General features: G+C 39.0%; 1 protein-coding gene across 3 annotated transcripts; it reads left to right on the plus strand.

The window, feature by feature from the left end:
- Window positions 1–206: 206 nt before the first annotated feature.
- Window positions 207–25,220, plus strand: LOC125454408 (zinc finger protein 518A-like). Of its 3 annotated transcripts, none has more exons than XM_048535142.1 (2): window positions 207–518; window positions 18,246–25,220. In XM_048535142.1, exon 2 carries the CDS (start codon window positions 18,535–18,537, stop codon window positions 23,986–23,988), a length of 5,454 nt encoding a protein of 1,817 aa, XP_048391099.1. In that variant the 5' UTR covers window positions 207–518; window positions 18,246–18,534; the 3' UTR covers window positions 23,989–25,220. The 3 variants fall into 3 exon arrangements, with proteins under 3 accessions (XP_048391099.1, XP_048391107.1, XP_048391089.1); XM_048535150.2 differs by lacking the exon at window positions 207–518 and adding an exon at window positions 12,876–13,038; XM_048535132.1 differs by lacking the exon at window positions 207–518 and adding an exon at window positions 13,300–13,421.
- The last annotated feature ends 1,310 nt before the right edge of the window (window positions 25,221–26,530 follow it).

A 26,530-nucleotide genomic window follows, 5' to 3' on the forward strand; every position in this document is an offset into this window, starting at 1 on the left:
TTCCATTAGACTGGAACCGGGAGTTGACTTCTACAGTACACACACAAATGCATTTTGTACATGCTAATTACTGACATAGCTGCGCTGCGTGCTTATATTTATATAGGTGATGATTACTACGGACACATCTTCCCACACAAACATGACAACTCTTGTGTCACGCAAAATATGCAGTATGGTATCCTTGCGCCAATCAAATAGTGCAACTAGTTGTTACATTCCTCACAGTGATGAATTCCAGTGAACATGCATCTTTTTCAGGCTGCATCTCCGTGTTCCCAGATTACAGTTGATTCTGTCGCGTTGTGGACACCCTCTTTGCTGATGGGGGGTGAACTGATGACCCAGTGTCAGCTGTATATGACGCCGCCACCAGACAGGAGACAGAATCAGCCCTTCTCGCTGCTGATCCAGGGCAGACGCGAGTTAAAATGGCGCGAGAGGTGGACTGGTCTGGCTCCTCAATGAACTGAAGGGAGAGTGAAGCGATGTGCTTTGCTGCCTGTCTGCTGAACGGAGTGAGTAGTTTGTGTGGGTCTGGCCAGCCTGCTTGGGCTGAGAGTAGCCGCCGCTTTGTACGTGCAGCCCGGACACTTCGGCTTGTTTCAGTTCAGATAGCAACAGCAAAGCTTGCGTTTGGTGAAGGGTTGTTGATTTCTGCCTGAAGTTGCGTTGGCGCCTTCTCTCTCTCTTTCACACACACACACTAAGCCTCAGCAGTAGAAATCTACTTGTTTTTCCAGACAGTCGTGTGCCAGCCAATCGGATCCTCAGGTTCCAGCACAAACCAGGAATCTCCTGGTTGGAGATAATGGGAACTGCAAATGCTGGAGATTCCAAGATAATAAAATGTGAGGCTGGATGAACACAGCAGGCCAAGCAGCATCTCAGGAGCACAAAAGCTGACGTTTCGGGCCTGGACCCTTCATCAGAGAGGGGGATGGGGGGAGGGAACTGGAATAAATAGGGAGAGAGGGGGAGGCGGACCGAAGATGGAGAGTAAAGAAGATAGGTGGAGAGGGTGTAGGTGGGTCCCCTCCCTACCTCCCCACCTACACCCTCTCCACCTATCTTCTTTACTTGGGTTGGTGAATGACAGGAAATGACATCACCAACCCAATGAAACCTAAACAGATAAATAGAAAGCGGGACATCACACCAGCGCTTCGTCGGAGGCTCACTGATGATGTTAGCTAGACTGGTGACGAAACGTATGAAAACTAACCTTCCAGCTCAGCGAGCAAACTCACATCCGTAAATTCAAAAAGTATACACTTTTTCTGTGAAGAACAGAATAATGATTTTTAAAAATTATTATATGTTATATGCTCATTATTTGCTGTATACTAATTTATCTTGGATGTTCCACAAGGTATACAGAGGGACACTTTCTATATAGTAAAGGAGCAAAAATTAAACATGAAACATCACCAAGTATTATGATAGCCTTCACTAGAGACAGTTAAAGAAGCAGTAATAAATTAGAAAATCAAAGGGAAGGAGGATGTCAAGAAAATCACAATCACCAGAGAGGTATTAGAGTAAATTGTCAAGTATATGGGTCCTGATGGACCTCATTCTAGAGTTTTAAAATAAATCACTCCTGAGATAGTTGATGCATTGAATTCAATTCTCCAAAAATCATTTGATGCAGGGATGGTTCCATTAGATTGAGCATTAAAAGAGAAGTGTAACTCCATTATTCAAAATGAGAGAGATAGAAAGTAGGAAACTACAGGACACTTAGTTTAACATGTCATAGGAAAATATTAAAAGTTGTTATTAATTAAATTACAGCAGGTCACTTAGATTAGTTCAAGGTAATTGAGGATAGAATCAACATAACTTTGTGAAAGATAAGTCACGTTTCACCATGAAGGACTTTGTTACCTTTTAGCTACATCACCTGTGGATAAAGCAGAACTGTGCGTAGATTTCCAGGATGCATTTGATAGGGTGTCACATCATAGGTTCTTGAAGAAAGTTAAAGTTCACATTGTAGGGGATTGCTTAAGATAGAAAATTAGCTAGCTAACAAGAAGTGGAGAGTATGCAGAAATGCATTTTTTTAGCTTGGTAAGATGTAACAAGGGATATGCTACAAGTATTGGTATTGGGAACTCAACTGTTTACAATTTATATAAATGATCTGGATGAAGGGACAGAAGATGTGACTGTCAAATTTGCTGATAATACACAAATAATTAGGAAAATAAGTTGTGAAAAGGACATAAGGAGGCTACAAGAAGATGCACATAGTTTAAATGCGTGCACAAAGATGTGGCAGACGAAATATAATGTGGGAAAATTTGAAATTGTCCAAATTGGCAGGAAGAGTAAAAAAGAAACAGATGTTGTTTTGCTAGCATAGAAAAAAATCATTATTTGGAAATCAGGTCAGTGACCTTAAAACAGTCTATTGGTACATGGAAAGGTCAGTGGAACATGTGAAAAATAGACATGAGGATATGTCGATGAGGAAGTTGGCAGTGGCATAGATTATTACATTCTTGGAGAGATAGGGCCTCACTTTGATAAGTGCCTGGACTAGGGTCTTGGTAGAGTTGGTAGAATTGAAAGAAAACAAGGAGGGTTTCATGGGTGATAGAATTCAGTTTTGGTAATGGATGAAATCATTGGAAGAAATTCAGCAAACAGAATGCCAGGTCTTGCATTATAACAGGTTATTATTCATCTTGTGTTTGCAGGTGTCAAAAAGAACACAATTCATGCAAAAAAAGTTTAAAATTATGATTGGGAAAGAAAATTAGGCTTTTTGGGGAAAAAGGTGGCTATATAACTTGTAACCTTAAACAGCCTATATTTTTGTAGAGAGTTCAAATTGTAATGTCTTGTTTGTTGTTTTGATTCTCACTTTGCATCTGTAATATTATTGGTCTAGGATTCAGCATGCTTGTGTACATTTTTGATGATTAAGTTGAGCTTTGACTGCTGGATCTGCATATTAGAGATTACTAGGCAATATAAGCCGAACCATTTAAATTGATCATCAAAAATTTAGCTATGTTGTTCTGGAGAGAAACACTCACTATATCTTATGTAAAGTTATTTCCCTGCTAACTTCCCAGGATGACAAGAGAAAACTCTACTTTACTATTTTTCTATTCCCTCCAAGAAAAAAAGTATTGTCTAAAATATGGTTCAGAAAAACATAACTCTCAAATTTCTTGAACAAATTCTAATTTTCAGTGCGAGCCAGAGACTACAATTGGACCTGTCATCTGCTGTAAAAGAAACATTAATTGAATTCCAGTGCTAACAATCTGAAATATTGCATTTCAGTACAATTATTTTATCTCCATTGAAACAAACATCATGGCCAGAACATTTTTAGAAACATAATATAAACGGTGTAAAAGCATAATGAATGTTTTACAAATACTTTGAAAACAAAAGTTATGTTTATCTGCAGGTTTGTCTCTACATATGGTGTTATCACGCATAGTGATGTCTTTTACTACTTCTACAGTAATTTTTAATTGCTTCTTTCATGAAAGGTGCACTTTCTTCAATGTACCACTATTGATTAAGCAATGGGAATATCAAAGTTTGACACTCACCGACACTCATCCAGCAATGCTATAACTCCCTCAATACAATTCTATTGGGGGTCCCTCCAAATCTTAATATAATTATCATCGCTTTACATTTCAAAATTAGCAAATGATCTGTCCTGATTTGTTATGCTATGTTGAAGATAACCTGGCCAAATATGAATCTGCTATTGCATTTAGTAACAGCAACTAGTTTAAACCCAAACTGCTCTTGCATCTGTCCAGATAACTATAAAAGTAATTTCACTATTATACAGAAGAATTCTGACATTGGTATGCAGTCATACTGTTGCTAACTCAAGAGAGATTAGATTTTACATTTTTCCATGATTTGGGTCAGAGAGGTATGACCAATTATATTAATCTGACTCTCAAATTCATTATGTCCTATCTGTGCTTTGATTTGAAAATGACTGCAGTTGTGTTTTTATTGCATTGATGATAAATCCTAAATCAGCACCCTGTGATCTGTCAGTTGAAGAAGCTTGAGACATGCATTTTAGTGGATTTAAATTTTGTCTGGCCCCATGGTAAGCAGAGCAACCAATGAAGACACTTGGACTGCTCACTCTACTTGTTAGAATACATAGGAAAATTAAGGTTGATATCAGCAGGCAGCAATCATCCTATTCAAAAGATAATTATTTGAATTTTGATTGAATTAGTAACAGACAGAGGCTTGCAAATAGCTGCCTGCTGCTGATTTAATTTTGCTATGAGGAGGGTGCAGCAGACATCAGTAAACCATAAACTTTCACCAGCAGTATAGAAAGTTTCTGTGTTACAAGAAGGAATACAAATTCTTGTAAAATGCTACTTTAGTGTGAATTGCTACTTTAGTGTGAATAGCAACACATCCTTTGGTCAGTAATCAAAAACAAATATAGCTTAGTTATTCTTTTATAGCATGATATTTTTATTGATAAGTCAATGCCCAATCAATACTACGAAATTATTTTCAAACTTCTATGACTGATAAATATTTTCCTCCATTTCAAAACTAAATTTTTGATGCGGTACTACTAGCAAAGTTGACATTTGTGCCCTTCTGTGGTTACTGCAGAGACAAAAGACACAATGAGATTTTATTCTTTATTTTGTTTGGGAATATCTATTTCTCCAAATTTATTAACATTTTATATTTAATTTAGACATTTTTTTCCCCACCATAAATTGTAGCTTTACAGTATAGAGAACAGTAAGTTATTTCATATCAGAACGTTTCCTTTTCAAGCAAAGGAGCTACATTATGCTACTATCTAAAATAACATTTTATACATACTTGGGTTAACTCAGGCTTTGAGGTCTGTTTAGGCCTTGTAGCTAACTTCATGCTCATGGATGATACATTTTTATCACATATACCCTGAAAAGATGGTATGCCTTTTGTCAGAACAACTGATTAAAGAAGGGTCTAAACTTATTAATTTAACTGAAAATTGTTACACTTTACTGGATTTAAACAGATCAGGAAATCATTCCTGACCACACTATTATTTTCTCAACTCCTTTCCAGTATAAGTCTTTCAAATATTTACTTCCACATGATAGGTCATCAATGCTTAAAAAAAATCTGCATCTTTAGAATTCATTTCTTATATGGCTTTATAAAAATTAGAACCTTAATATAAAATAATCTCTGGCAAATTTTCATGACTTGTCCAATTTATTCTACCAACAACATCAATTTCATTCCAGATTTAACATCTGTAATCAGAACTAAAGCTGAAAGGAGCATTACACTGATTTAATCCAGAAACCTGTTCAGAAACATTAATCTTGATGAACAACACAAAACCAGAGATATAGCATAAATGCAGATGAGTGAATTTTCATATCTCATTCAGGTTTTTCATGGTCACTATATTGACTATGTATAATTTAGTTAACACCTAAAACAAAACTTCAGTCCTCAGTAATTTCTAGAAGAATCAATTTAGTGCTTGTCCTGCCTCCTTCAAATTGCATAAAGAATGATAACTTCTGTTTTTTTTTGCTCATGTATGTCAGGATGTTGCGATGAAAGATGAAATTTCCTCAGTTATTGGTTGGTGTAAACCCAGTCTTTCCCAAACTATTTATTTTAAGTGTGTTCCATTAAAAAATATGAATTTGATAAAATCTCATTAATGGCACAGTGAGTAATCAGAATATACTGAAAAGACGTTATAGAAGTAATGGAGAAATTCTGCAGGAAACTCCAGCCATAAAACAAAAAAAAACTAGCATCCCAGTTCAGCAGGTAATAGGGAAAGCAAATAGAATGTTTACCTTCATTTCAAAGGAATAGAATATAAATAGGGAGGTTCTGCTAAAATTATACAAAGCCCTAGCCAGACCACAGCCACAATACTGTGATCAGTTTGGGGTTCCTTATTTAAGGAAGATATAATGGGGTTGGAGACAGTCCAGAGGAGGTTCACTAGGCTCATAATATGTGTGGAGGGACTGTCTTATGAAGGGAGGTTGAGTAGATTGGATCTGTACTCACTGGAACTTTGAAGAATGAGAGGTGATCTTATTTAAATCGACAAAATTCTTAAAATACTCAACCACATAGGTGTGAGAAAGCTTATTTCCCCTTGTCTTAGAATTGAAGACTCGAGGGCATAATTTTAGAATTTATGACAGAGATAAGGAGGAATTTCTTCTTTCACTGAATCTGCGGAATTCTTTATCATGGATGGCAGTCCAGTATACTCAAGGCCATGACAGATCAATTTTTAATCAGTAAGGGACTCAAGGGTTGTTGACAAAAGAATTTGAAGGATATCATTTCAGTCATGATCTCACTGAATGGCAGAGAAGACTCAATGGGCTGAATGTCTTAGTTTTGCTCCTACGTCTTGTGATCTATGAAACAACTAATGCTTCGGTATCTAATTTGCAATGAATCAAGCTATTTCCTTACCAAAATATTTTGGTATGCATGAAAGAATGCCAGAAATAAAGTTGCCTGACCTTGAATGTATAGCTTCAAAAACAGAAATTGCTGGAAAAGCTCAGACGGTTAGGCAGCATCTGACAAAAAAAAATCAGAGTTAACATTTCGGGTCCAATGACCAGAAATGTACAGCTTATTTGAAAAACTCACATCTTCTTTCTCTCTCTGCTTTAGCCCTGGCCTTGCTGTGGAGCTACAATGGGAAATTTAAATCTATTGAATGAATTTAAAGAACAAAGTTAAATGAACTCACCACCCTCTCCCCCCAGCAAAAAAGTTGACAATTAACAAGTAGTAAATGAAATTATCAGTTTCCATAAACGTGGAATTCTGAAGTTTTGTTTTAAGAAACCAAAAAGTGTCTGACAATTACTGATTTCCAGGAAGAGAGCACAATAGTAATGTATAGCTAGTGGTGAAGATATGTCGAGGATTCAAAACTAAAAGAAAACAGATTTACAGGATATGAACATTTTTAGCAAGAAAGACTCACTTGAAACAGATCAGTCTTAGAGAGACAAAGTGCAAACTGTAAAGTACCACCTTGTTAAGTGATGATTCAGGAACAGATATGCAAAAATGAACAAAAGCTTTCAATTATTTTCCATAAGTAGCACCAGAGAGACAACTGTAAAACAACAACTGTGTATGTAAAGAAATCATTTAAATTTTATTTTATCTGTTTGCCAAGTTTTTTTGAATAATTTTACCAAACTTTTTCATGAATGATCCTCTAATAATCTGCAGCTCAAGACACCTTAACGTTCCCTGATTGTGTGCTTAAAAACGTGTCTCTCACAGCAACCACTTATACAGTATGCTTGTTGACATCACCTTTGCAATACTGCAGCCTCAGAATCTTTTCTGCACTAAATTCTTCAACGAGAAAGGTTGAAGAATCAAGTTTGGGAGCAATTGGAAGTATTTTGTGTATGTTTAATCAGTTCTGTTTCCATATACTGATATGTCCAATACATTTAAATATAATAGTTTTGAACGTATTGCATAACAATGTGGGTAGATCGATTATGTTGACCTTTGCATGTGAATAGTAAGTGAAGGGACAGTTCACTTACAATTTGAATTACACTTTTACCATAACATCGTAACAAGACCTGATAAAGCAATGTATTACCAAGTAAATGAATCACAGAAGTGTTACACTGCCATTTGTCGCATTTTATCTACACTGGATCTTTGAATAGACAATGCAGAGTTGTTTCCCCATCGTCTCCCTGTAACACTGCACATTCTTGTTTTTTAAATAATCATCCAATTCTATCTCAAATGCCTCAAATAAACCTGCATCCACTGCCTGTGAAGCTGTGCTTTCTGAATTGAAACAACTTGCTGCATGAAAATGTTTCTGCTGCTGTCTCCATTGCCTTCTTTAGACCATAAGATATAGAAGCGAAATTAGGCCATTCAGCCCATCGGGTCACTCTAACATTTGATCATAGCTGATATGTTCTCGTTCTCCTGTCTTCTCACTGTAACCCCTGATTCCCATACTAATCGAGAACCTGTCTCTGTCTTAAGTACACTCAATGACTTGGCCTCCACAATCTTTGGTTTCCAAAGATTGAGCAACATCTGGCTGAAAAAAGTTGTGATAGTATCAGTTCCAAAGGATTGTTCATTCACTCTGAAGCTGTGTCTTTGGGTCTAGTCTGTCCCACTAGTGGAAACTTTTTCCCCAGGTTCACTTTATCCAGGCCTCTCAGTATTCTGTAAATTTCAATGAGATTCCCTCCTCATCTTCGAAACTCCATCAAGTACAGACCTAGAGTCCTCAACCGCTTCATTCCCAGGATCATTCCTGGAAACCTCATCTGGACTTCCTTCAATACCAACACATTCTTCCTTAGTTACAGGGTACAAAATGACCCACAATATTCCAACTATAATTTAATCAGAGCCTTATATAGCTTTAGGTGTATATCTCTGCTATTGTATTCAGCCCTTTTGAAATGAACACTAACATTGTATTTGCCTTCCCAACTGCCAGCTGACCCTGCATGTTAACCTTAAGGGAATCCTGAACTAACACTTCGAAGTCCCTTTATGCTTCATATTTCTGAAGCATTTTCCTGTTTAGAAAAATAATCTACGCCTCTTCTTCTTACCAATGTGCATGACCTCACGCTTGCCCACATTATATTCCCTCTGCCATTTCTTTGTCCAGTCTACTAGTGCGTCCAATTCCTTCTGCAGCCTCCCTGCTTCCCCAACACTACCTGTTGTTCCAGCTGTTCTTTGTGTCATCAGTAAAGTTAGCAACAATGCCCTCAGTTCCTTCATTCAAATCATTAATTTGTATCACGAACACGTGAGGTCCCAACACTGACTCTTGTGGATTTCCACCAGTCACCAGTTGCCGTCCTGAAAAAGATCCCGGTATCCCCACTCTCTGCTTTTTCCAGTCAGCCAATTCTCTATCCATGCCAGTACCTTGCTTCTAACACCATGGGCTCTTATCTTATTTGGCAGCCTCTTGTGTGGCTCCTTGTCAAACAGCTTTTGGAAATCCAAACTGATCATGTTCACTCATTCTCCTTTGTCTAATTTGCCATTACCTTCTCAAAGAATTCCATCAGATTTGTCAGGCATGACTTGCCCTTGACAAAGCCATACTGAATCAGTCTTATTTTGCCATACTGTTCCAAGTGCTCCATAATCTCATCCTGAAAAATGGACTCCAAAATCTTACTACTTATCGATATCAGGTGAAATAGCCTACAGTTTCCTATCTTTTACCTCCCACTCTTAAGCAGGATGTTACATGAGCCATTTTCCAGTCCTCTGAGACCATCCCTGATTACAATGATTCCTGAATGATCACCAGCAATGACTCCACAATCTCCTCAGCTCTGTCCTTCATAATCTGGTCTGCTATCCATCTGGTCAGGGTGATTTATCCACCTCCAGAATTCTCAGCTTCCCCAGCACTTTCTCCTCAGTGACGGCCAGTATAATAACTTCTGCCCTGACTGTCTTGACGTCCTGGTATGCTGCAGAAGTCTTTCACTGTGAGGACTGATGCAAAGTATGAATTCAGTTTCTGTGCTATATCTTGGTTCCTCATTATTACATCTTGTACAGGCGGCATGGTGGCTAGCACTGTTGCCTCACAGCGCCAGGGACCCGGGTTCGATTCCAGCCTCAGGCGACTGTCTGTGTGGAGTTTGCACATTCGCCCTGAGTCTGTGTGGGTTTCCTCCGGGTGCTCTGGTTTCCTCCCACCGTCGGAGGATGTGCAGGATAGGTGGATTGGGCATGCTAAATTTCCCGTAGTGTTCAGGGAGGTGTAGATTAGGTGGGTTATAGGGGGATGGGTCTAGGTGGCATGCTCTGAGGTCCAGTTCTCTGGCCTCATTTTCCAGCAGCTCAATTTCTGTTCTGTGCCTTCTCTTTCTTGACTTTTCTCACCAGTCAGAACAGATTTTTCTCAGGATATTGATATTAGGGGATTCAGTGCAGGTAATGTTATTGAATTTCATTGGGAAATGATTACATTTTCTTTTGTTGGAGATGATTGGGTGGAACTTGTATGGTGTGAATATTACTTGTCACTTGTTAGTGCAAGACAGATTATCATCCAATTTGAGGTTGAACTAGTATTTTATAGAAGATCAATCTCCTTGTTCATGTCTCTGTATTCCTATTAATAAATTCGAGGAGATTGAATGCTTATTAACTGATCCGTTAACCTATCCTGTCATCTTTAATGTACACTCTGTAAGGCCACTCCACAACTTTTCAATGTTCTTCCAAAGCTTTACGCTATCATCCTCAAAGTTTATAGATTATTTTTGCATTGTAATTGCGAAAGAAGTCAATATTATTTTGAGTTCAAAGAAATCCACTTCACAATAATCAAAACAATAATAAAAATACAGCAAAAACAAATTAAATGTTATAATATTAAATTTTAAATATTTCCTTGATTGATTTAATCTTTGAATTTTCTTTCTAATATGATGCAATTTGCAAAACTTGTTTTTCTAATTGGTTTATGGGTTATGAGCATTGCTGACAAGGAAGCATCTATTACCCGTTTCTAGTTACCCAAAACAGATAATGGTAAGCTGTCTTCTTAAATAGCTGCAGTCCTTGAGGGATAAGGACACCAACAGTGCTGTTAGGAAAACAGTTCCAGAATTCTGACACAATAAAAGTGAAGGAACAGCAGAATAGATCCAAGTCATGATGGTGTCTGACTTTGAGACAAACTTAGTTAGTGATTTTCCCATGCTTTGGACTGCCTGTGTCTTCTCAATTAGTAGTCATTGTGACTTTGGAAGTTGCTGTCCAAAGATACTTGGTGCATTTCTGCAATGTATCTTGTAGATGGTACATTCTGCTGCACTAGTTGTGGAGGAGGAAGTGATTGCTGAAAGTTGGAGCTGGTGCCAGATAAGCAGACTTTGTAATGGATGATGACAAACTCATCAAGCATTGTTAGGAGCTGCACCCATCCAGGCAAGTGGTGAGTACCCTATGACACATTTGACTTGTGCCTGTGGATGTCTGAGACATGTGGTGTTACTCATCATTGTATTCCTAGTCACCAAGATTCACTTGTAGCCACAGTATAAAGCTGGTCCAGTTCAGTTCCTGGTTAATTGTAACGTTCAGGATATTGAAACTGAGGGATTCAATAGTGGTGCTGTCATTGAATGTCAAAGGGAGTTGGTTAGATTCTGTCTTGGTGGAAAGAGGAATTTCCTGACACTGATGTTAAATGAATATTATTTGTCACTTCCTAGCATAACTGTGGAGGTTGTCCATATCTTGTTGGGTATGGACACACACTGCTTCAGTATCTGAGAAATAATGAATAATGCTGAATATTCTGCTATTATCAGCAAACACCGGAAGCAGCTGAAGATTGTTGGCTTGAGAACACTATTGTATCTTTCAAAGAAACGTTTTAATTAATTCAAACTATCTTGAGATGCAAAGGGTAAATCAGAAGCTTTTAGTTTTAAATTGTCAGAACTATACTATGGAATTAAGCTGTTTGGGTTAAATAATCATTATGGTTGTTTATGCTCTGAACAGTAATCCTGACCATATAAATTCATCCTTTAAATTGAAATGTTGACGCGATTACTGCGTCAGAATGGTGCATTTCACAAACGTCTTAAAAAGAGTCCCGCCCACCACAGCTATTTAAAATTCATTAATTTTACTCATGTAGAATACATCGTAAATGGAAATACTTTTGATTTCACTTCAGACAGCACCCACACGTTAAGCAATGTTGCAACATTCCAGTTAATCCAAAAGAAATGGAGCTTGTTAGGACGAAAATAAAGAAGTCCGCCTCTGGTAACTTTGAAGAAATTCAGCTTATCGAACTGGAGAAAAAAAACATACACAAAAACGGCGTATGTTGGAAATCGGAAACAAAACTTAAATTGCTGGAAAAACTCAGCAGGTCTAACAGCATGGGAAGAGAAAGCAGAGTTGACGTTTCGGGTCCAGTGATCCCTTCCTGAATTACTCTAGAAGACTGGTGAGGGATGAACAAGAAAATAATTAATTACGTCACTAGACTCTTCATGAACTGACTCTGATCATGATAAGCAACATAACGGAATTCAATGAGGTTTCATAAATGAAAACAATCAATTGACTAAACAATCATCGGAAATATTGTAAAACCCTATCTTCACACTGTGTTCCTTGTTTTCCAAACATTGCCAGGCTCGTATTTAGGTTCAAGTCTTGAAAAAAAGCTCAAGGTCTTCTACATTAGGATCATCTTTGAATTGGAACACACAACCTTTCGATACCTATTAATTCAGGGTTGTCGGGCTTTTGTTTTAAAAAAAAGTACAGCTCTTGGTGTATTAAACTGACCAGAATAATGACAATGACCCATTTTGCCAGTTACTGAAGGTCTGCTTTTCCCTACGTTTTGAGTCCAATCGATATTACTTCAAGTCTGTGGAAATCCCAAAAGAAAGTTTTCTTCGGCGACTCAGCAACCGATTTATTTACGTCCAGCTCTCATCTGGCTGGAGTATGATTTGAAGACGTCGAGTCTCAGAATAGGAAGACATTTAGCCATATGCGAAGACCGATTGCACTTATTCATTTTAATAGGAAAACATTTCAAGTTAGTCAACTATCAGCATAAAAAGGCGATAACAAAGTGTAGAGCTGGATGAACACAGCAGGCCAAGTAGCAACTTAGGAGGCGATGTCGTTTTATCGTCGAGTTTTCTATTAAAGATGCAAAAAATTTTCTTGTGAAAACATTGGTAGGTCGAAACGGATCGTGCGGAAAGAGCAAAACTCGCTCACCGCGGCGTTTCGCATTCTCTTAGTTTAAAATGACGCGCACGGGGGTGAAGCAGCAGATTGCGTCTTTTAGGTGGTTTCGGGGCATTTGGCGAAAGGAAAGGCCTTAGCGATTGCACATTTTTGGAATTAGGATTGTCGAAAACGAAGAGGCAAACGTTAACTTTTCTAATGGAACTCAAATCAGAGCTTGATGATTTGGAAGAGGTGTGTTCAGATTAGATTTGTGAGCAGTTTGTTTTAAACTGGATTAACATTGCTTTGTAAAGAGATCTAAATACATGAAAAATTGCAAAGCTGCAAGCACTAGCCTTGTTCTCCTGGCTGTTATGCTTCCACATGAACACGACACGCTGGCCCTCAGCGCGCTACCGCTCGCAGTAGATTTCTATACTCGGGCCCGTAGCCAATCGCAGCGGCCGGCAGCGGGATACATAGTTGCCAGTGAGCCGCCGTCGGTTCAGCTGGTGCTGCGGCTAAATAGTACAGTGGGATGTCGTGGGGTGGGTACTCTTCGTTGGCAGTCATCATTGAGGGAATTTGACAATGGAAGGAAGGGAGTTTCCCTTTTCCTCGGTCTTGAGCCTGTTGTAAGTTTCTTTTCTCTTCTTTCAGGCCACTGCTGGTTTTGGATCCGAGGATCCAGGACTCGTTATATTTGAAGGAGTATCTCTTTTTTTGAAAAAGATATACGGGGCCATCGGCCGCTGTTGTTGTCGGTGATCTCGCCCTGATACAATATTTCAGGAAAATGACGAATGCGCGATTTCTTCCCCCTGAGCTCCGAGCCCGTGCCGCTGTCGGTTCCTTCTTCGAAACGGTTGTTAACGCGGGAGTGGACGGTTGGTGCCGGGAGGGGTCACGGGGTCAGCTTCTTCCCCCTCTCCTTCCAACCGCCGTCACACCCCAACCGTCCTCACGCCCCAACCGCCCTCACACCCCCGTACCCGTCTCCCTCCAACCGCCCTCACGCCCCCGTACCTGTCTCCCTCCAACCGCCGTCACACTGCCGTACCCCTCTTCCAGCAACCGCCCTCGCGTCCCCGTACCCCTCTCCGTCCAGCCGCCCTCACGTTCCCAACTGCTCTCACAGCCCTGTCCCCCTCTCTTCCCCCCACCACCCTCACACCCCCAATCGCCCTCATACCCCACTCCCCCTCAACTGCCCTCTCATAATCCTATATTCCTCTTTCCTGCCAACTGCCCTGTCACCCTCATAATTCTCTTCCCCCTTCCCCCACACAACTGCATACCCCTCTTCCCACGGACTGCCCTCACACCTTCAAAACCCTCTCCCCCACAATGGATTCGCATTCCTCTGCTCATCCTTACCCTTTCTCTCCTGCCACAACCCACTCCTTATTTGCCTGCCCTCTAATCAGCAAAGTCCCACTGAGTGGACTTGAAGGTCAAGTAAGGTGTGATCATCTGATAACCAAACAGGTTAAGTGTAACTTGTGTGTCCTTCCATAAACTACAGTGCCATGGGGTAGGAGCTGGAAGGATCTTAGTTAGATTGTAACCATCAGTGGGCATAGTCCCAGCTACAGCAACTAAGATCCTTTGACGACTGGTTGGCCCAGTTGGCTGGACAGTCTATGTAGATCAGATCAATATTATTGCACTAGATTTGCAAGCCACTCTGGATTTCTTCAATTCTGCATTCAGGAGACTCAACCTCTCTTTGAATATTGATAAAGCAAGATGCGTCTATTCCCCCCCCCCCCCCCAACCTGATCAAGCAAACATACTATCTCCCACACATGTTGAAGGGGAGAACGTGAAATGTGTTGTCCATCCTTCTCAAGGGGCGGCTTTTGCCAAAGGGCTCCACTAGTGGATCATCAGCTGTACCAGTTTAACTGTGACAGAAGTGTACAGAATAGTAGTTTTCACCGCAGTCCTGTATCGCAGTAATGCCTGGATTGTGTGTTAGTGACACATGAGTACAGGATATTTTTCTAACAATGCCTTCGGCACATTCTCTGCATTCAATGGGAGGACCATTGACCAAATGCTAATGACAAGAACAGAAATTTGCAATCACGTGCCCATTCTGAAAGTAACGAAATTAATTCACAAATATGAAAAACAATTCTATTTGTTATTGCAGGGTGTCCATATCCTTGTCATTTCTGTAAATTCTCACCAACTGTTTTTGCGTACAATCATACCACTCTGAGAGTGGTATCACTAGACAATTAATGTCGAAACTCAGCCAATATTCTTAGGACTGGGTTTGAATCCTGCCATGGCAGATGGTGGAATTTGAGTTCAATTTTAAAAAAATTGGACTGAAGAATCCACTGAATACCATGAAACCATTGTTGATTGTAGGAAAACCCTGTCTGGCTCATGAGTATCCTTTTGTGGGGGGAAGGTGGGGGAATCTGCCATCTTCACATGGTTTGTTCACAGTGATGTGGTTGACTCTGAACTGCCGTCTGAAATAGCTTTGCCATCTACTCAGTTGTATCGATCGGGCATCAATTTCTCCATGTTTAATAACACTTGGAGGAAGCACTGTGGTTGCAGGGTGCAATGTGTACTCTTGGTGGGGGACTTCGATGAGCCACTCCTTATGGTGGACAACAGCAGCATAACTTATTGAACTGGTTGGATCCTAAAGGATGTAGCTGCTAAACTGGATCTGTGCCAGGTGGTAAGGTAACCAACAAGAACAAAAAATGCTGCAGGTTTATCTGTCCATGACAGTATTGGTAAGAGTGACCACTGTACATACCTCTTGGAGATGAAGCCCTGCCTTCACATTAAGAATATCCTTCATTGCATTGTATGGCACTTCTACCTAAATGGGAAAGTACTAAATGGGACCGATTTCTAACAGATCTAGCAACTCAAGACTGGGCATCCGTGAGGCGCTGTGAACCGACAACATGATGAGAATTATACGAGCATTATCTGCAGTGTCATGGCCTGGCATGTCTCTCATTCAACCATTCCCATTAAGCTAAGGGATAAGCTCTAGTTCAGTGGAAAACGCAGAGGGGTATGCCCAGAGCAGCACCTAGCATACCTAAAATTGAGGTGTCATTCTGGTGAAGCCATTAGAAGCATAAGCAGCAGGTGATAGACAGAGCTAAGTGATACCACAACCAACAGATGAGATCCAACTGCCAGATCCTGTTGTGTATGGTAGTGGATAATTAAACAACTCAATAGAGGAAGAGGTACCACAAATATCCCAACTATCAAGGATCGAAGAGCCAAACATATCAGTGCAACAGATCAGGCTGCTGCATTTGCAGCAATCTCCAGTCAGGAGTGCAAAGTGATGATTTGTTTTGGCCTCCGCCAGTGGTCTTCAGCATCCCGTATACCAGTCTTCATCCAATTCGATTCCCTCCACGTTGTATCAAGAAAGGGTTAGAGGCATAGGATATCTCAAAGGCTATAGGCCGTGACACCATTCTGGGTATGGTGCTGAAGGTGCTTCAGACTTGCCACACTCAGAGCCATGCTATTCCAGTACAGTTACAACACTGGCATCAACCGACAATGTGGAAAATTGCCGAGCTATATCCTGTATGGCAGAGGCAGGACGAATCTGCCCCAGTCACCTACTGGCCTGACAGTCAACTGCAGATCATTAGATAAGTGATAGAAGATGTAATTTTGCCATCCAGGCAGCACCTGCTCAGCAATAACATGCTTAATGACACCGAGTTCGGATACTGCCAGTGCCTGTCAGCCCCTGATCTCAAAACAGCTTTAATTCAAATGTGGAAAAAGTGCTGAATACGTGTGGTGAGCTGAGAGTGATTGCCCTTGATAGCAAGTCTGCGTTTCACCGATTATGTCATCAAGGAACCTTTACAGTGCTGAAATCAATGGGTATTAAGGGCAACTGCTCCACCAATATTAGTCTTATCTGGCAAGGTAGTTGTGGTTATTGGAGTTGACCATCACAGCCCCAGAGCTTCATTGCAGGAGTTTCTCAAGGTAGTGTCCTAAGTCCAATCATCTTAAGTCACTTCATCAATAACCTTTCCTCCAACATAAAGTCAGAAGTGCGGATGTTCCCCAATGATCGCACAGTATTCAGCACCATTTGTGACTCTTCATACTGAACCAGACCATATTGAAATACAACAAGATCTGAGCAATATCCAGATTTGGGTTTACAAATGGCATGTAACATTTGTGCCATACAAATGCCAGGCGATGACCATCTCCAATAAGTTACGATCTAACCATCGCCCTTTGACATTCAATGGTGTAACCATCACTGAATCCACCACTATCAATATCCTTTGGGGGAGGGGTTGGGGTGGTGGTGGTTACCATAGACTAGAAAGTCGACTGGACTTTCCATATAAATGCAGTGGCTATAAGATCGGGTCAGAAGCTGAGAACATGGCAGTTGAGGAATTCACATCCTGTCTCCTTAAAGCCACATAAACACTGTGGGTACAGGAGCAGGCCAGAAGCTAGGAATTCTGTGACATGTAACTCACCTCCTGAATTTTCATATCCTGTCCAGCATCCACAAGGCACAAGCCAGGAATGTGATGGAATACTCTTCACTTACTTGGGTGACAGCTGCCCCAACAAGCTTGACACCATTTAGGACAAAGCAGCCCGCTTGATTGGCACTACAGCCACAAGCATTCACTCACTCCACCACCAACACACTGTAGCAGCAGTGTGTACAATCTACAAAATTCCCAGCAGAAATTCACCAAAGATCCTCAGACAGCACCTTCCAAATCTAAAACCACTTCCATCCAGAAGGACAAGGGCAGCAGATATATGGGAATACCAACACCTTCAAGTTCCCCTCCAAGCCACTCACCATCTGACTTGGAAATATATCACTATTCCTTCATTGCTCCTGTGTCAAAATCTTGGCATTCTCACCCTTCAGATATCGACTTCAGCAGTGCAAAAAAAAGCTCTCTGCCACCTTCCCAAGGGCAACTAGGGATGGACAGTAAATGCTGGCCAACAAGTGATACCCAATTCTCCTGAATGAATTGAAATGTTTTCAGTCTTTTTGCATATCAAAGTCAACCTTTCCAAGTTCATGTATTGAAGTTTAATTTTTTTTTGTTCAAAGAAAGGATAACGTGGAAATTTCTGTTTGAATTTAAGAATCACATTACCTGAATTATATTACTGATTACTAGAATTGAGAGAAGTGAGAAACCAACTTCAAATTTAAATGTCAGCATTTGGATTCAAAGATGGATTTAAAATAAAAAAAAATTGGTGTTCTAGTGGCTTCACTTATTGGTATTTTCAAGTGTTGTATTTTCCTGAACAGCTTTTTAACTTGCAAATCATTATTATTTTGTGGTAAATCACTTTTTTTATGTATTGAGATTCTGGTGTACAGCTATTTTTATTGTATGATATTTTATCATGCGCTAAATTGCTTTTTTTTGTTCTAGACGGAAGAGTCCAGTTTCTGTCTAAGACGGACTGCCTTTGCTGTGTTGAAATTTGGGACTTGGTACAAAGTAGTTGATCAAATACAACTTATTCTCTGAAGACCCTTCTCTGAATCACAGCAGTTGACTTTTTAAAAAATTGGAGATGGTGTAACTTCTTATAAAACAACCTTTTTCTTTACTGGAGCAACTTCCATTTGGCTTCTGTAGATCAGTTTTCTGCACATTGTAAAAGAATAAGAACCAATGAATAACTAATGCACGATGCTGAAATTTAAGAAATTTAAAAATGCAGCTTAAATGGTTACGAGTGCTGTTGCCAAAACTAGAAAACCTTATCGGAAAGAGGAGTTTTGTTCACAGTACCACAGACGTTTCAGTAAAATGTAGTTTTGGAAGAAAACAGACCGCAAGGAAGACCATGGCTATCAAGAGCTACTTCAGCTCTAAGAAACAGCAATCAAAAGAAAATATGAGAACAAATAAAGAGAAAATAGAAATCTGTGATCACGTAGGAGAATGTGGAAAAGAGATAAATGAAATGTTGGTAGTCTGTGTTAAATGTAAAGATATCCAGCAGTTTGGCTTTACAGAACTTCAGGAACACTGCCAACAAAATCATCCAGAAGACAAACCTATTTTTGTTTGTAGCAGATGTGGTTTCACTGTGGATGATGTGGAACAAATGAATGTGCATGCATTTTCACACACAATGGACCAAGCATTAAACACCGAACTTGGTGCCAACAAAGAAGGTCTTGCCTTGATTAGAGAAATGGAACTGCATAAAACCAGGCATTTAAAGCCAGATACCTTGTATTGTAATAAGTGCAGATTTTCAACAAAAGATCCACTTCTCTTTCAGAAACATATACTGAGACATGAAGAAATTCAATATAAATGTGGACGTTGTGATCGTGTCTGTTACACCAGGGGAGAATTCCAGCGCCACTCTGTGCAACATACTGGAACATTTCCCTTTAAATGTAGATATTGTGATTATGGTGCAGTCCGAAAAGATTATGTTGTGAAACACACAAAGGGAGTCCACAGGGACATCATAAAAAATGGTGGGACTGCACTGGTTCTCCCAATGAGGAAAGGCTGTAAAAAAAAGACTTCCTCCAAAGCTAAGACCATATCCAAAGTGAAACCAACAATAACTGCACAAAATGAGAATTCTACTAATGTTAGAACACATGATAAGATGGTAAATTCAGTAGCTTTAATTTCTAATCCTTGTAGCACTTATCAAATGCAAGGTGAGTCTGTGGAAGAACACCAATATCCAAATGTAAATAGTGTCAATGAAAATAAAAGTGTGGATAAATTCTTTGTACAAAATATTAAACACTTGAATTGTCCTCCCACTGATGCGAGAAAGAATCAGCTACAGGTACTTGCTCCGTCTAAGCATGCCCTTCAGCCCGGTACACCATTAACATTGATTGCTCCAGCACAGATGGTTATTCCCTCTAACTGCTTGGCTCAACTAATAGAAATAAAAACTGTTAATGGGAAACAACAGTTAGTATTCAAACTAATACCACAAGTTTCGGTAGCTGGTGTAACAGGAATGTCTACATTTCCAGTACAAGAAATACAGCATGTGAATTCAGAAATGGCACAGCCACAAAAGAACAGTGTGTCAAATAATTCTACAACACTACTGACCGAAATTGTGGATTACAGTGAGTTACCCTTTGTAGATTCTTTCAATGAAGTTGAAGCTGATGACAATATTGAAATGAATACTAAACTGCTCTTTTCAAATCCTCAATCTTCATTTAGTGAAAAGCCAACTACTAGTACTTCTTCCATTTTGCAGATTAAAAGCAAAGATAGTCCAAACCAGGGTAAGGATGTAGCTGTAGAACAATTACAAGGCAGTGAACCAACAGAAGCTGACTTGACCTATAGTTTTCAACGAGATCCTCTTGCAACCACAGATGTTTTAGATGAAATGATGCATTATCTTCAGCAAGAGGCTTTAAACCACAAAACCACTTCGAAAAGTCTTAATGCAAATACGCAAGAGTTACTGAATCAAATTGACAAGAAGTTGTTAATGTTTCCTGAATCTAAGGAAATGCAAAAGAGTACACATTCTTTTTCATCTTGTAAGGTTGCTGCCAGTAATGAGCAGGAATGTGTTTTACAAGATCATTTTTATGTTCCGCGATTCAAGAATGAAAATATGCATAGCATTGAAGATGTTATCTCTGCTGGTCCAAATTTCGAGACATCATTTTTGCAGCTGCCTGTGGCTGTGCCAGTGTTGGCTAAAAAAGGTATACATTTGTGTGATTCTCAAGTTTTGAGAGATTCCAATTGCAAAACTGCTATCAAAGCAATTGAATCTTTGCCAAATGATGCTACTAAAGCCAACACAGAGCACAATGTGATGGAGGGTTGCAAGTCACTTGACGTTAGTAAGATTTTACCATGTCAACTATCCCCCACCTTGTCCAGCAATCACACAACAGTGGCTTCCAAATCCATTGATCATCTGATTACACCTAAATGTTCTTCATCTGTAAAACCAACCAAAATTGTACCTGCAAGTGTGTTTCACGCAGACTGTTTGAAGTGCCAGTGTAGTGATAGTGTTGCTAAGGACCTCAGTAATCCTGAAGTTTGTAAAAGTACTTTTGAAAGTCATTGTATGTGCTCTACTGTGATACAGAACCAAAGAACTTCATCTGGTCAAGATCGCAATGATGTACATTGTGGTAACAGTTCATATTGTATGTTGGAAAAGTATGAAAATAGTAGAACAAACCCAGACTTGCCTCTTCAATCAAATGCATTGAAGTCGATAAAAATAAATACAAATGATAATAAAATTATGCCAGTATGTGAGAGTGCAATTTTGCATCCAAACATAAATGACCAGATTTTACAAGAAATGCCTGTTGGCGTAAGTGCATCAGGAGCTACTACTGATTCACTTAACAATGTAACAATGAAAAGTGTGACATTTGTAAGTGAAATGCAATCACCATTGCATGATAAGAGTGAATTAACCGAGGACGATACATTACAAGGCTTTGCAATTAATTCAGACTTCAATGATTTGAATAACTGGCATAATCTAGATACTGCTGGGTCTGCTGATAATCCTCCTGATGGTGAACAGTGGCCTGTAATTTCTTCAGTGTTTTCTCTTAGTTGTGGTTTGAATGATGTTCCAGAGAGTATTCAATGGGATAATGATCAGTGCATCAATTCTACTTCATTCACTACTGCACAAGAGATTCTGAAAACTAACCCATGTCCTCAGATTCAAGCAAATAGTAAAAGCCTCACTCTCCAGTTTGAAAAAAGACATATATGTGAACCCTCAGGCCACAGGAATTCAGTGTGTCTGCAAGCATCTAATGACAGAAACTTCTGTACAGTATCAAGTCCATCAGCAGTGATAAATGGAAATTCATTTCAATTATTCAGTTGTATTAACATGGCTGATCATCTTTCTTTATTACCACCATTGACTCCTTCTCTACCACCAATGTCACCTGTTGAGAATATGGATTGTTCTTCTGCAAATCAGTTTGAACAGTTTGTTGATGATGTCCATGCTTTCCAGAATTCACGTAACCTATATTCTAATGAATTTTATTTAAATCAACCTAGCTTGACTTCCACAAGCACTAGTACGGCAGTGGAGTATAGCGCACTAGTGGATAGTTTTGTACAGAGAAATTCAAGGGATGTGCCTAGTACTACAGGAAATACATTAACTGGTTCAACACAAAGCTGCCAAACCAAACCCTTTTCATCCCCAAAACATAATCATTTTCCAAATTTGTCCTTGAAAGATATATCCCTTCAAAGTAAGTTATTTGAAAATACTTTATGCTCAAGTATAGATGGAGTTGATGAGCCTTCAATTTCCCATAACTTCAGTGACACTATATTTGCTTCCACTGGAATAACGTCAAATACTTGTAAACAAGTTTCAACTGTTAATCAATCACCAGTGGCACTTGCAGAGATTTGCAAACCAAACATCAGTTCAAAGGGATCTTCCTTTAATCGAAATGTTTCTCATTCTTTTACAAAAGTACAAGAAGACATGCCTACAACTAGTGCATCCTCTTTGAAAGTTTGCCACCAGTATAATTTGCAAAGCAAAACTTCTTTGTTTCCTTTAAGGACAGGTACAGATCCTAAGAATGTTAACTGTACTGATGCTGTTGAGAATCTAAAACAAATACCTTCCAAAGTCGGTAAAACTATGGTGCTCCCAGAAAAGGTAGTACTTCCATCTGCAGCAACACTACAGAGTGTTTCACTGTCAACCTTTGTTTTAGACAACCAAAGCAATCGTTCCAAAGTTCAGTTAAAACCTCCTAACAAAACTCATTCTGTTTTACCCCCTTGTAGCCAACAAAGTACATGCTATCATAAAGTAGCAGAAGATGTACCTAGCCAAACTGAACAGGCTGTAAGTTTGGTTCATCTTCAGAATGCTGCTGAAATTGTCAAAGTTGTACCAAACTCTTCTCGTGCAAACAATTCAGAAGGTGATAGTTTGGGACAAGGTGTGCAAAACGCTGTTCTTCCAGAACTGCAATCCAAATCAGAAATGGCTTCATCCCATCTTTCTGCAGTTTTGCTCAATTCCTCAATGAGCCAAGTTAGTCCTGAAAACACACCACCTTCTCAAACCATAGTAAAAGACCCGAACTATTATAAACATGAAACAACTTACAAGATTGTTTCAAGTGACATCGTGCTTAGAGTACTGAGTGCTGCTGATAATTTCAAACAGAAAGCTTCTACAATAAGTTGTCATTCTGTCAACCCATCACAAAACCTTGGAGTATTGTGTCCCACAACTGTTTCATGTAGCACAGCAGAAAAATCAGAACTGCAGGCATCAGCACTGACAAAGAAGTCCCCAGTTTATGCTGAACTTGATTCAGTAAATAATTGCTGTTCTAAGATAAAATGGCAGGTGAACAGTAACTGTGATCAATCTCGTGTTTCAGTTAGACCAAACACGTTTAACACTATGTCAGTTAAGACAGCTGCTCGCCAGAATTCTCGATCCTTGAAGACCAGTGCAGATGAACCTTTGAAGCACAGGAATACGAGAAAAAAAATTCCTGATCATAATCAGGATGAAATCCTCTTAAAAAAGATAAAAAGACCGTACACCTTTGTTCCTGTTACCACCAATCAATGTGAGATATTAAAGACTGCCCGCAAACTAAGGCTGAAACCATTTCATAAAAGTCAGTTGGTAAAATGCCCCCGTCGCAATCAGCCTGTAGTTGTATTAAATCATCCAGATGTAGATGTTCAAGAGGTAGCTAACGTAATGCAAACAATAGGCAAGTATAGAGGAAATGTACTCAAGGTGGTTTTATCTGAAAGAACTGTTATTTCTCTTAATTTAAAGGATAGGCAAAGGCAGGAATTTGAAAACAGAGGTATTTTACTTGACAAATGGCATAACTGTAAAACAGTTAGTCCAGTGAAGGAAAGACATATGTTGAAAATAAAATTAAAGAAGATCCATAAAAATAATTATCAGGTAGTTCAAAATGCCCAGGATGAGCATTTGCAGTTTAAGTTTCACTGTTGGTTTTGTGGACGGATGTTTTGTGATCAAGAAGAATGGATTGCTCATGGACAACGCCATTTGATGGAAGCCACACGGGACTGGAATGACGTTGCCGCTCTTCAAGAAATTACAGAAGTATTGAGAGGGCAAAAGAAATCAGATGTGTAATACTAGATTAGTTGAATTTGTCGTGCTTCATGATTCAGTTGATTTTGGAATATAAACTAGTACACAAGATCAAAATGAGCAAGTATTATTTATTATATGTGACTTGTTCATTCTTGTTTTACCTTTGGTTTTAACTGTTCTTATTGCAAAAATGGTGTAAAATCGTATTGATCTTTTGATTTAGCAATAGGTTGACTACAAACTCTGCTGTTCCTTTGGTAAAGTAAGAGACAAAGATCTGCCAAGAAGGAAGAATTATTATTAAAGATGTATATTTTCTAGGGCCATCTGAATGTTTTGGTACATCTGATTATACCAATTTTAAAGTAAGATATAGTCATTCTACACTAGGTCACCCTGATTAATGTGGTTTAATTTTAAAGTTATTTCCTTCTTGGACCTGCTCTTCTGATTTAGGTTGCAGTTTCTGTTTTTAGGTTGTTGTGCCCCATCACTGTTGGCATCCTCGTTGGATGTATACCCGTGATGGTGACCTGTTGGTGAATCCTGTGACGTGATTATTTTGGGGAGCCTCTTCTCTCCTTGAAGTACTTTCCGTTTTACTGCCTGGTCATCTCATTGCTTCCCCACTCGAATTCTCCCGCTCTGTTTCACTCCCCAAGACCCTATCTCACAGCTTCCTTGCTTGCTTCTTCCTTTTCACCACTACTATTCAGTTAGCATTGAGATAAGGAATGAGCAAATAGAAGTGTTTAAGTTGGGAAGTGGTGAGCTGCAATGTGTGGCTGGGTAAGGAAACCGCCGAGAGAAAGAAAATGAGTCAGCCTGTTGGAGTGATAGCAAGTAGTTAAGTGGACAGAGTTAATGTATAGTATCTTTAAAGTTTTAAATTTTGTATTTTACATGTTGTTTGATGTGTTTCAACATGTAGGTGTAATACTTTAATGTTTCTCCTGAGTAACAGATCCTGCAAGATCTAACAACAGCTTCTCTGTAACTCGTTATAAATTTGCAAAAAAAATAACAATTTTCAGAAGTGCAGCCACAACTTTGGGTCAGGATTTAGAGAGAAATAAGGTGGCAGAATTTACAGATTTTATTCAAATTTCACTCTGGTAACTTCCTTGTAAATTTTGTTGTTGTTTAATACTTTTACATTATGTAAACATGAATAAAGTTAACAGCATTGTGTTAATTTACTTATTAAAATTGCACAGTATAATTTGATTAACTCATATGTTTTTAATCAATCCATGGAATTTATAATAATAGATGGTGTACAGTATTACTTGAGTATCAGTAGTTTAAATACTCGTGAATTTTACTAGAAAATTGATACATTTTGCATTTTCTTTATTATTTGTAATAAAAATGTAAAATTTTCACAAATAGTTTGTAGCATTGTCTTTGGGTGCACACAATTCACAAGGCAATAATACATGACTTTGAGGGTAGTTCAAAGTTTTCTCCTTGTTGATACAAATTAGGGAGCTGTAAGAAATTTGCTCAGTACAGTTTTAAAAATGGCTGGGCTACTATCAGTGAAATAGTTTTGTATCAATCCATAAATCCTGAAAGGAATCTTACTTTTTTTTCTTGAATTGTTTTATGCCTTTGTAATCGTCGTTGGCATAGTTATTGTTTTGCTATTGACATGGAATCAGTCTAATTTGGATATTTATGTCAGTTTTTTGATAAAGTTATGAAGCAAGTAAAACATGTTGATAACTGCTTCACTGAGGATTTTAAATAATTTACTCCTCTAGTTTTTGTATTTTCTTGTTGCAGTTTGCTGTTTCATATCTGTTGAACCATTGTCCAATAACTGATGGACTGTAGATCCAGGTGTAGTCAGTAATACATGAATGCTGTTCAAGTGGATGTACTAGGAATGGATTTTAATGATTATGGCAGTGGACACATTGACCAGACAGACAGTGACGAACCTGGCAGGTCCGTCCTAGCCCACCCCTCGGCCCGATTGTAATATATGTTGGATACTCAAGTTGATGACAAAGGACTCAACATCTTTAGGGCCATTCCTCACCTCAGAGTGCTGCTGGCCAGTTGAAAATTCAGAACTGTCAGATGCTGATACCATCACCAAGCTGCAGGCATAAAGGGCTTATCTGGCTGGTCATCCATGTTCATGGTCCCAATGCCTACATTTGGCCTCGCTGACCAAACCACTGAGAGAGAGAAAATGAGTCAGCCAATTGGAGTAATGGCAAGCAGCTAAGTAGACAGTTAATGTATAGTGTCTTTAAAGTTTTGAATTTTATATTTTACAAGTTGTTTGAAGTGTTTCAACATGTAAATGTAATACCTAAATGTTTCTCCTGAGCAAAAGACCAAACAGGACCTAACAACAGCTTCTCTGTAACTGGTTATAATTTTGCTTAAAAATAACAATTTTCAGAAATGTAGCCGCAACTTTAGGCATTGGCCAATTTTTGGCCAGCAAGGAGCATTAAATTCTACCTTATAACACAACTTTAGACAGTCATTGGCTAAGAATGCATGGAGAAAAATCATGATAGGTTTAACAGACAATATAAGCATATTAAAAAGTATAATCTTT

Source organism: Stegostoma tigrinum, chromosome 1 (assembly GCF_030684315.1).
Source record: "Stegostoma tigrinum isolate sSteTig4 chromosome 1, sSteTig4.hap1, whole genome shotgun sequence".
Classification (NCBI taxonomy): domain Eukaryota; kingdom Metazoa; phylum Chordata; class Chondrichthyes; order Orectolobiformes; family Stegostomatidae; genus Stegostoma; species Stegostoma tigrinum.

Coding starts and splice junctions, on each gene's coding strand:
- LOC125454408 (XM_048535142.1), top strand. CDS start 18,535: ATGCAGCTTAAATGGTTACGAGTGCTGTTGCCAAAACTAGAAAACCTT.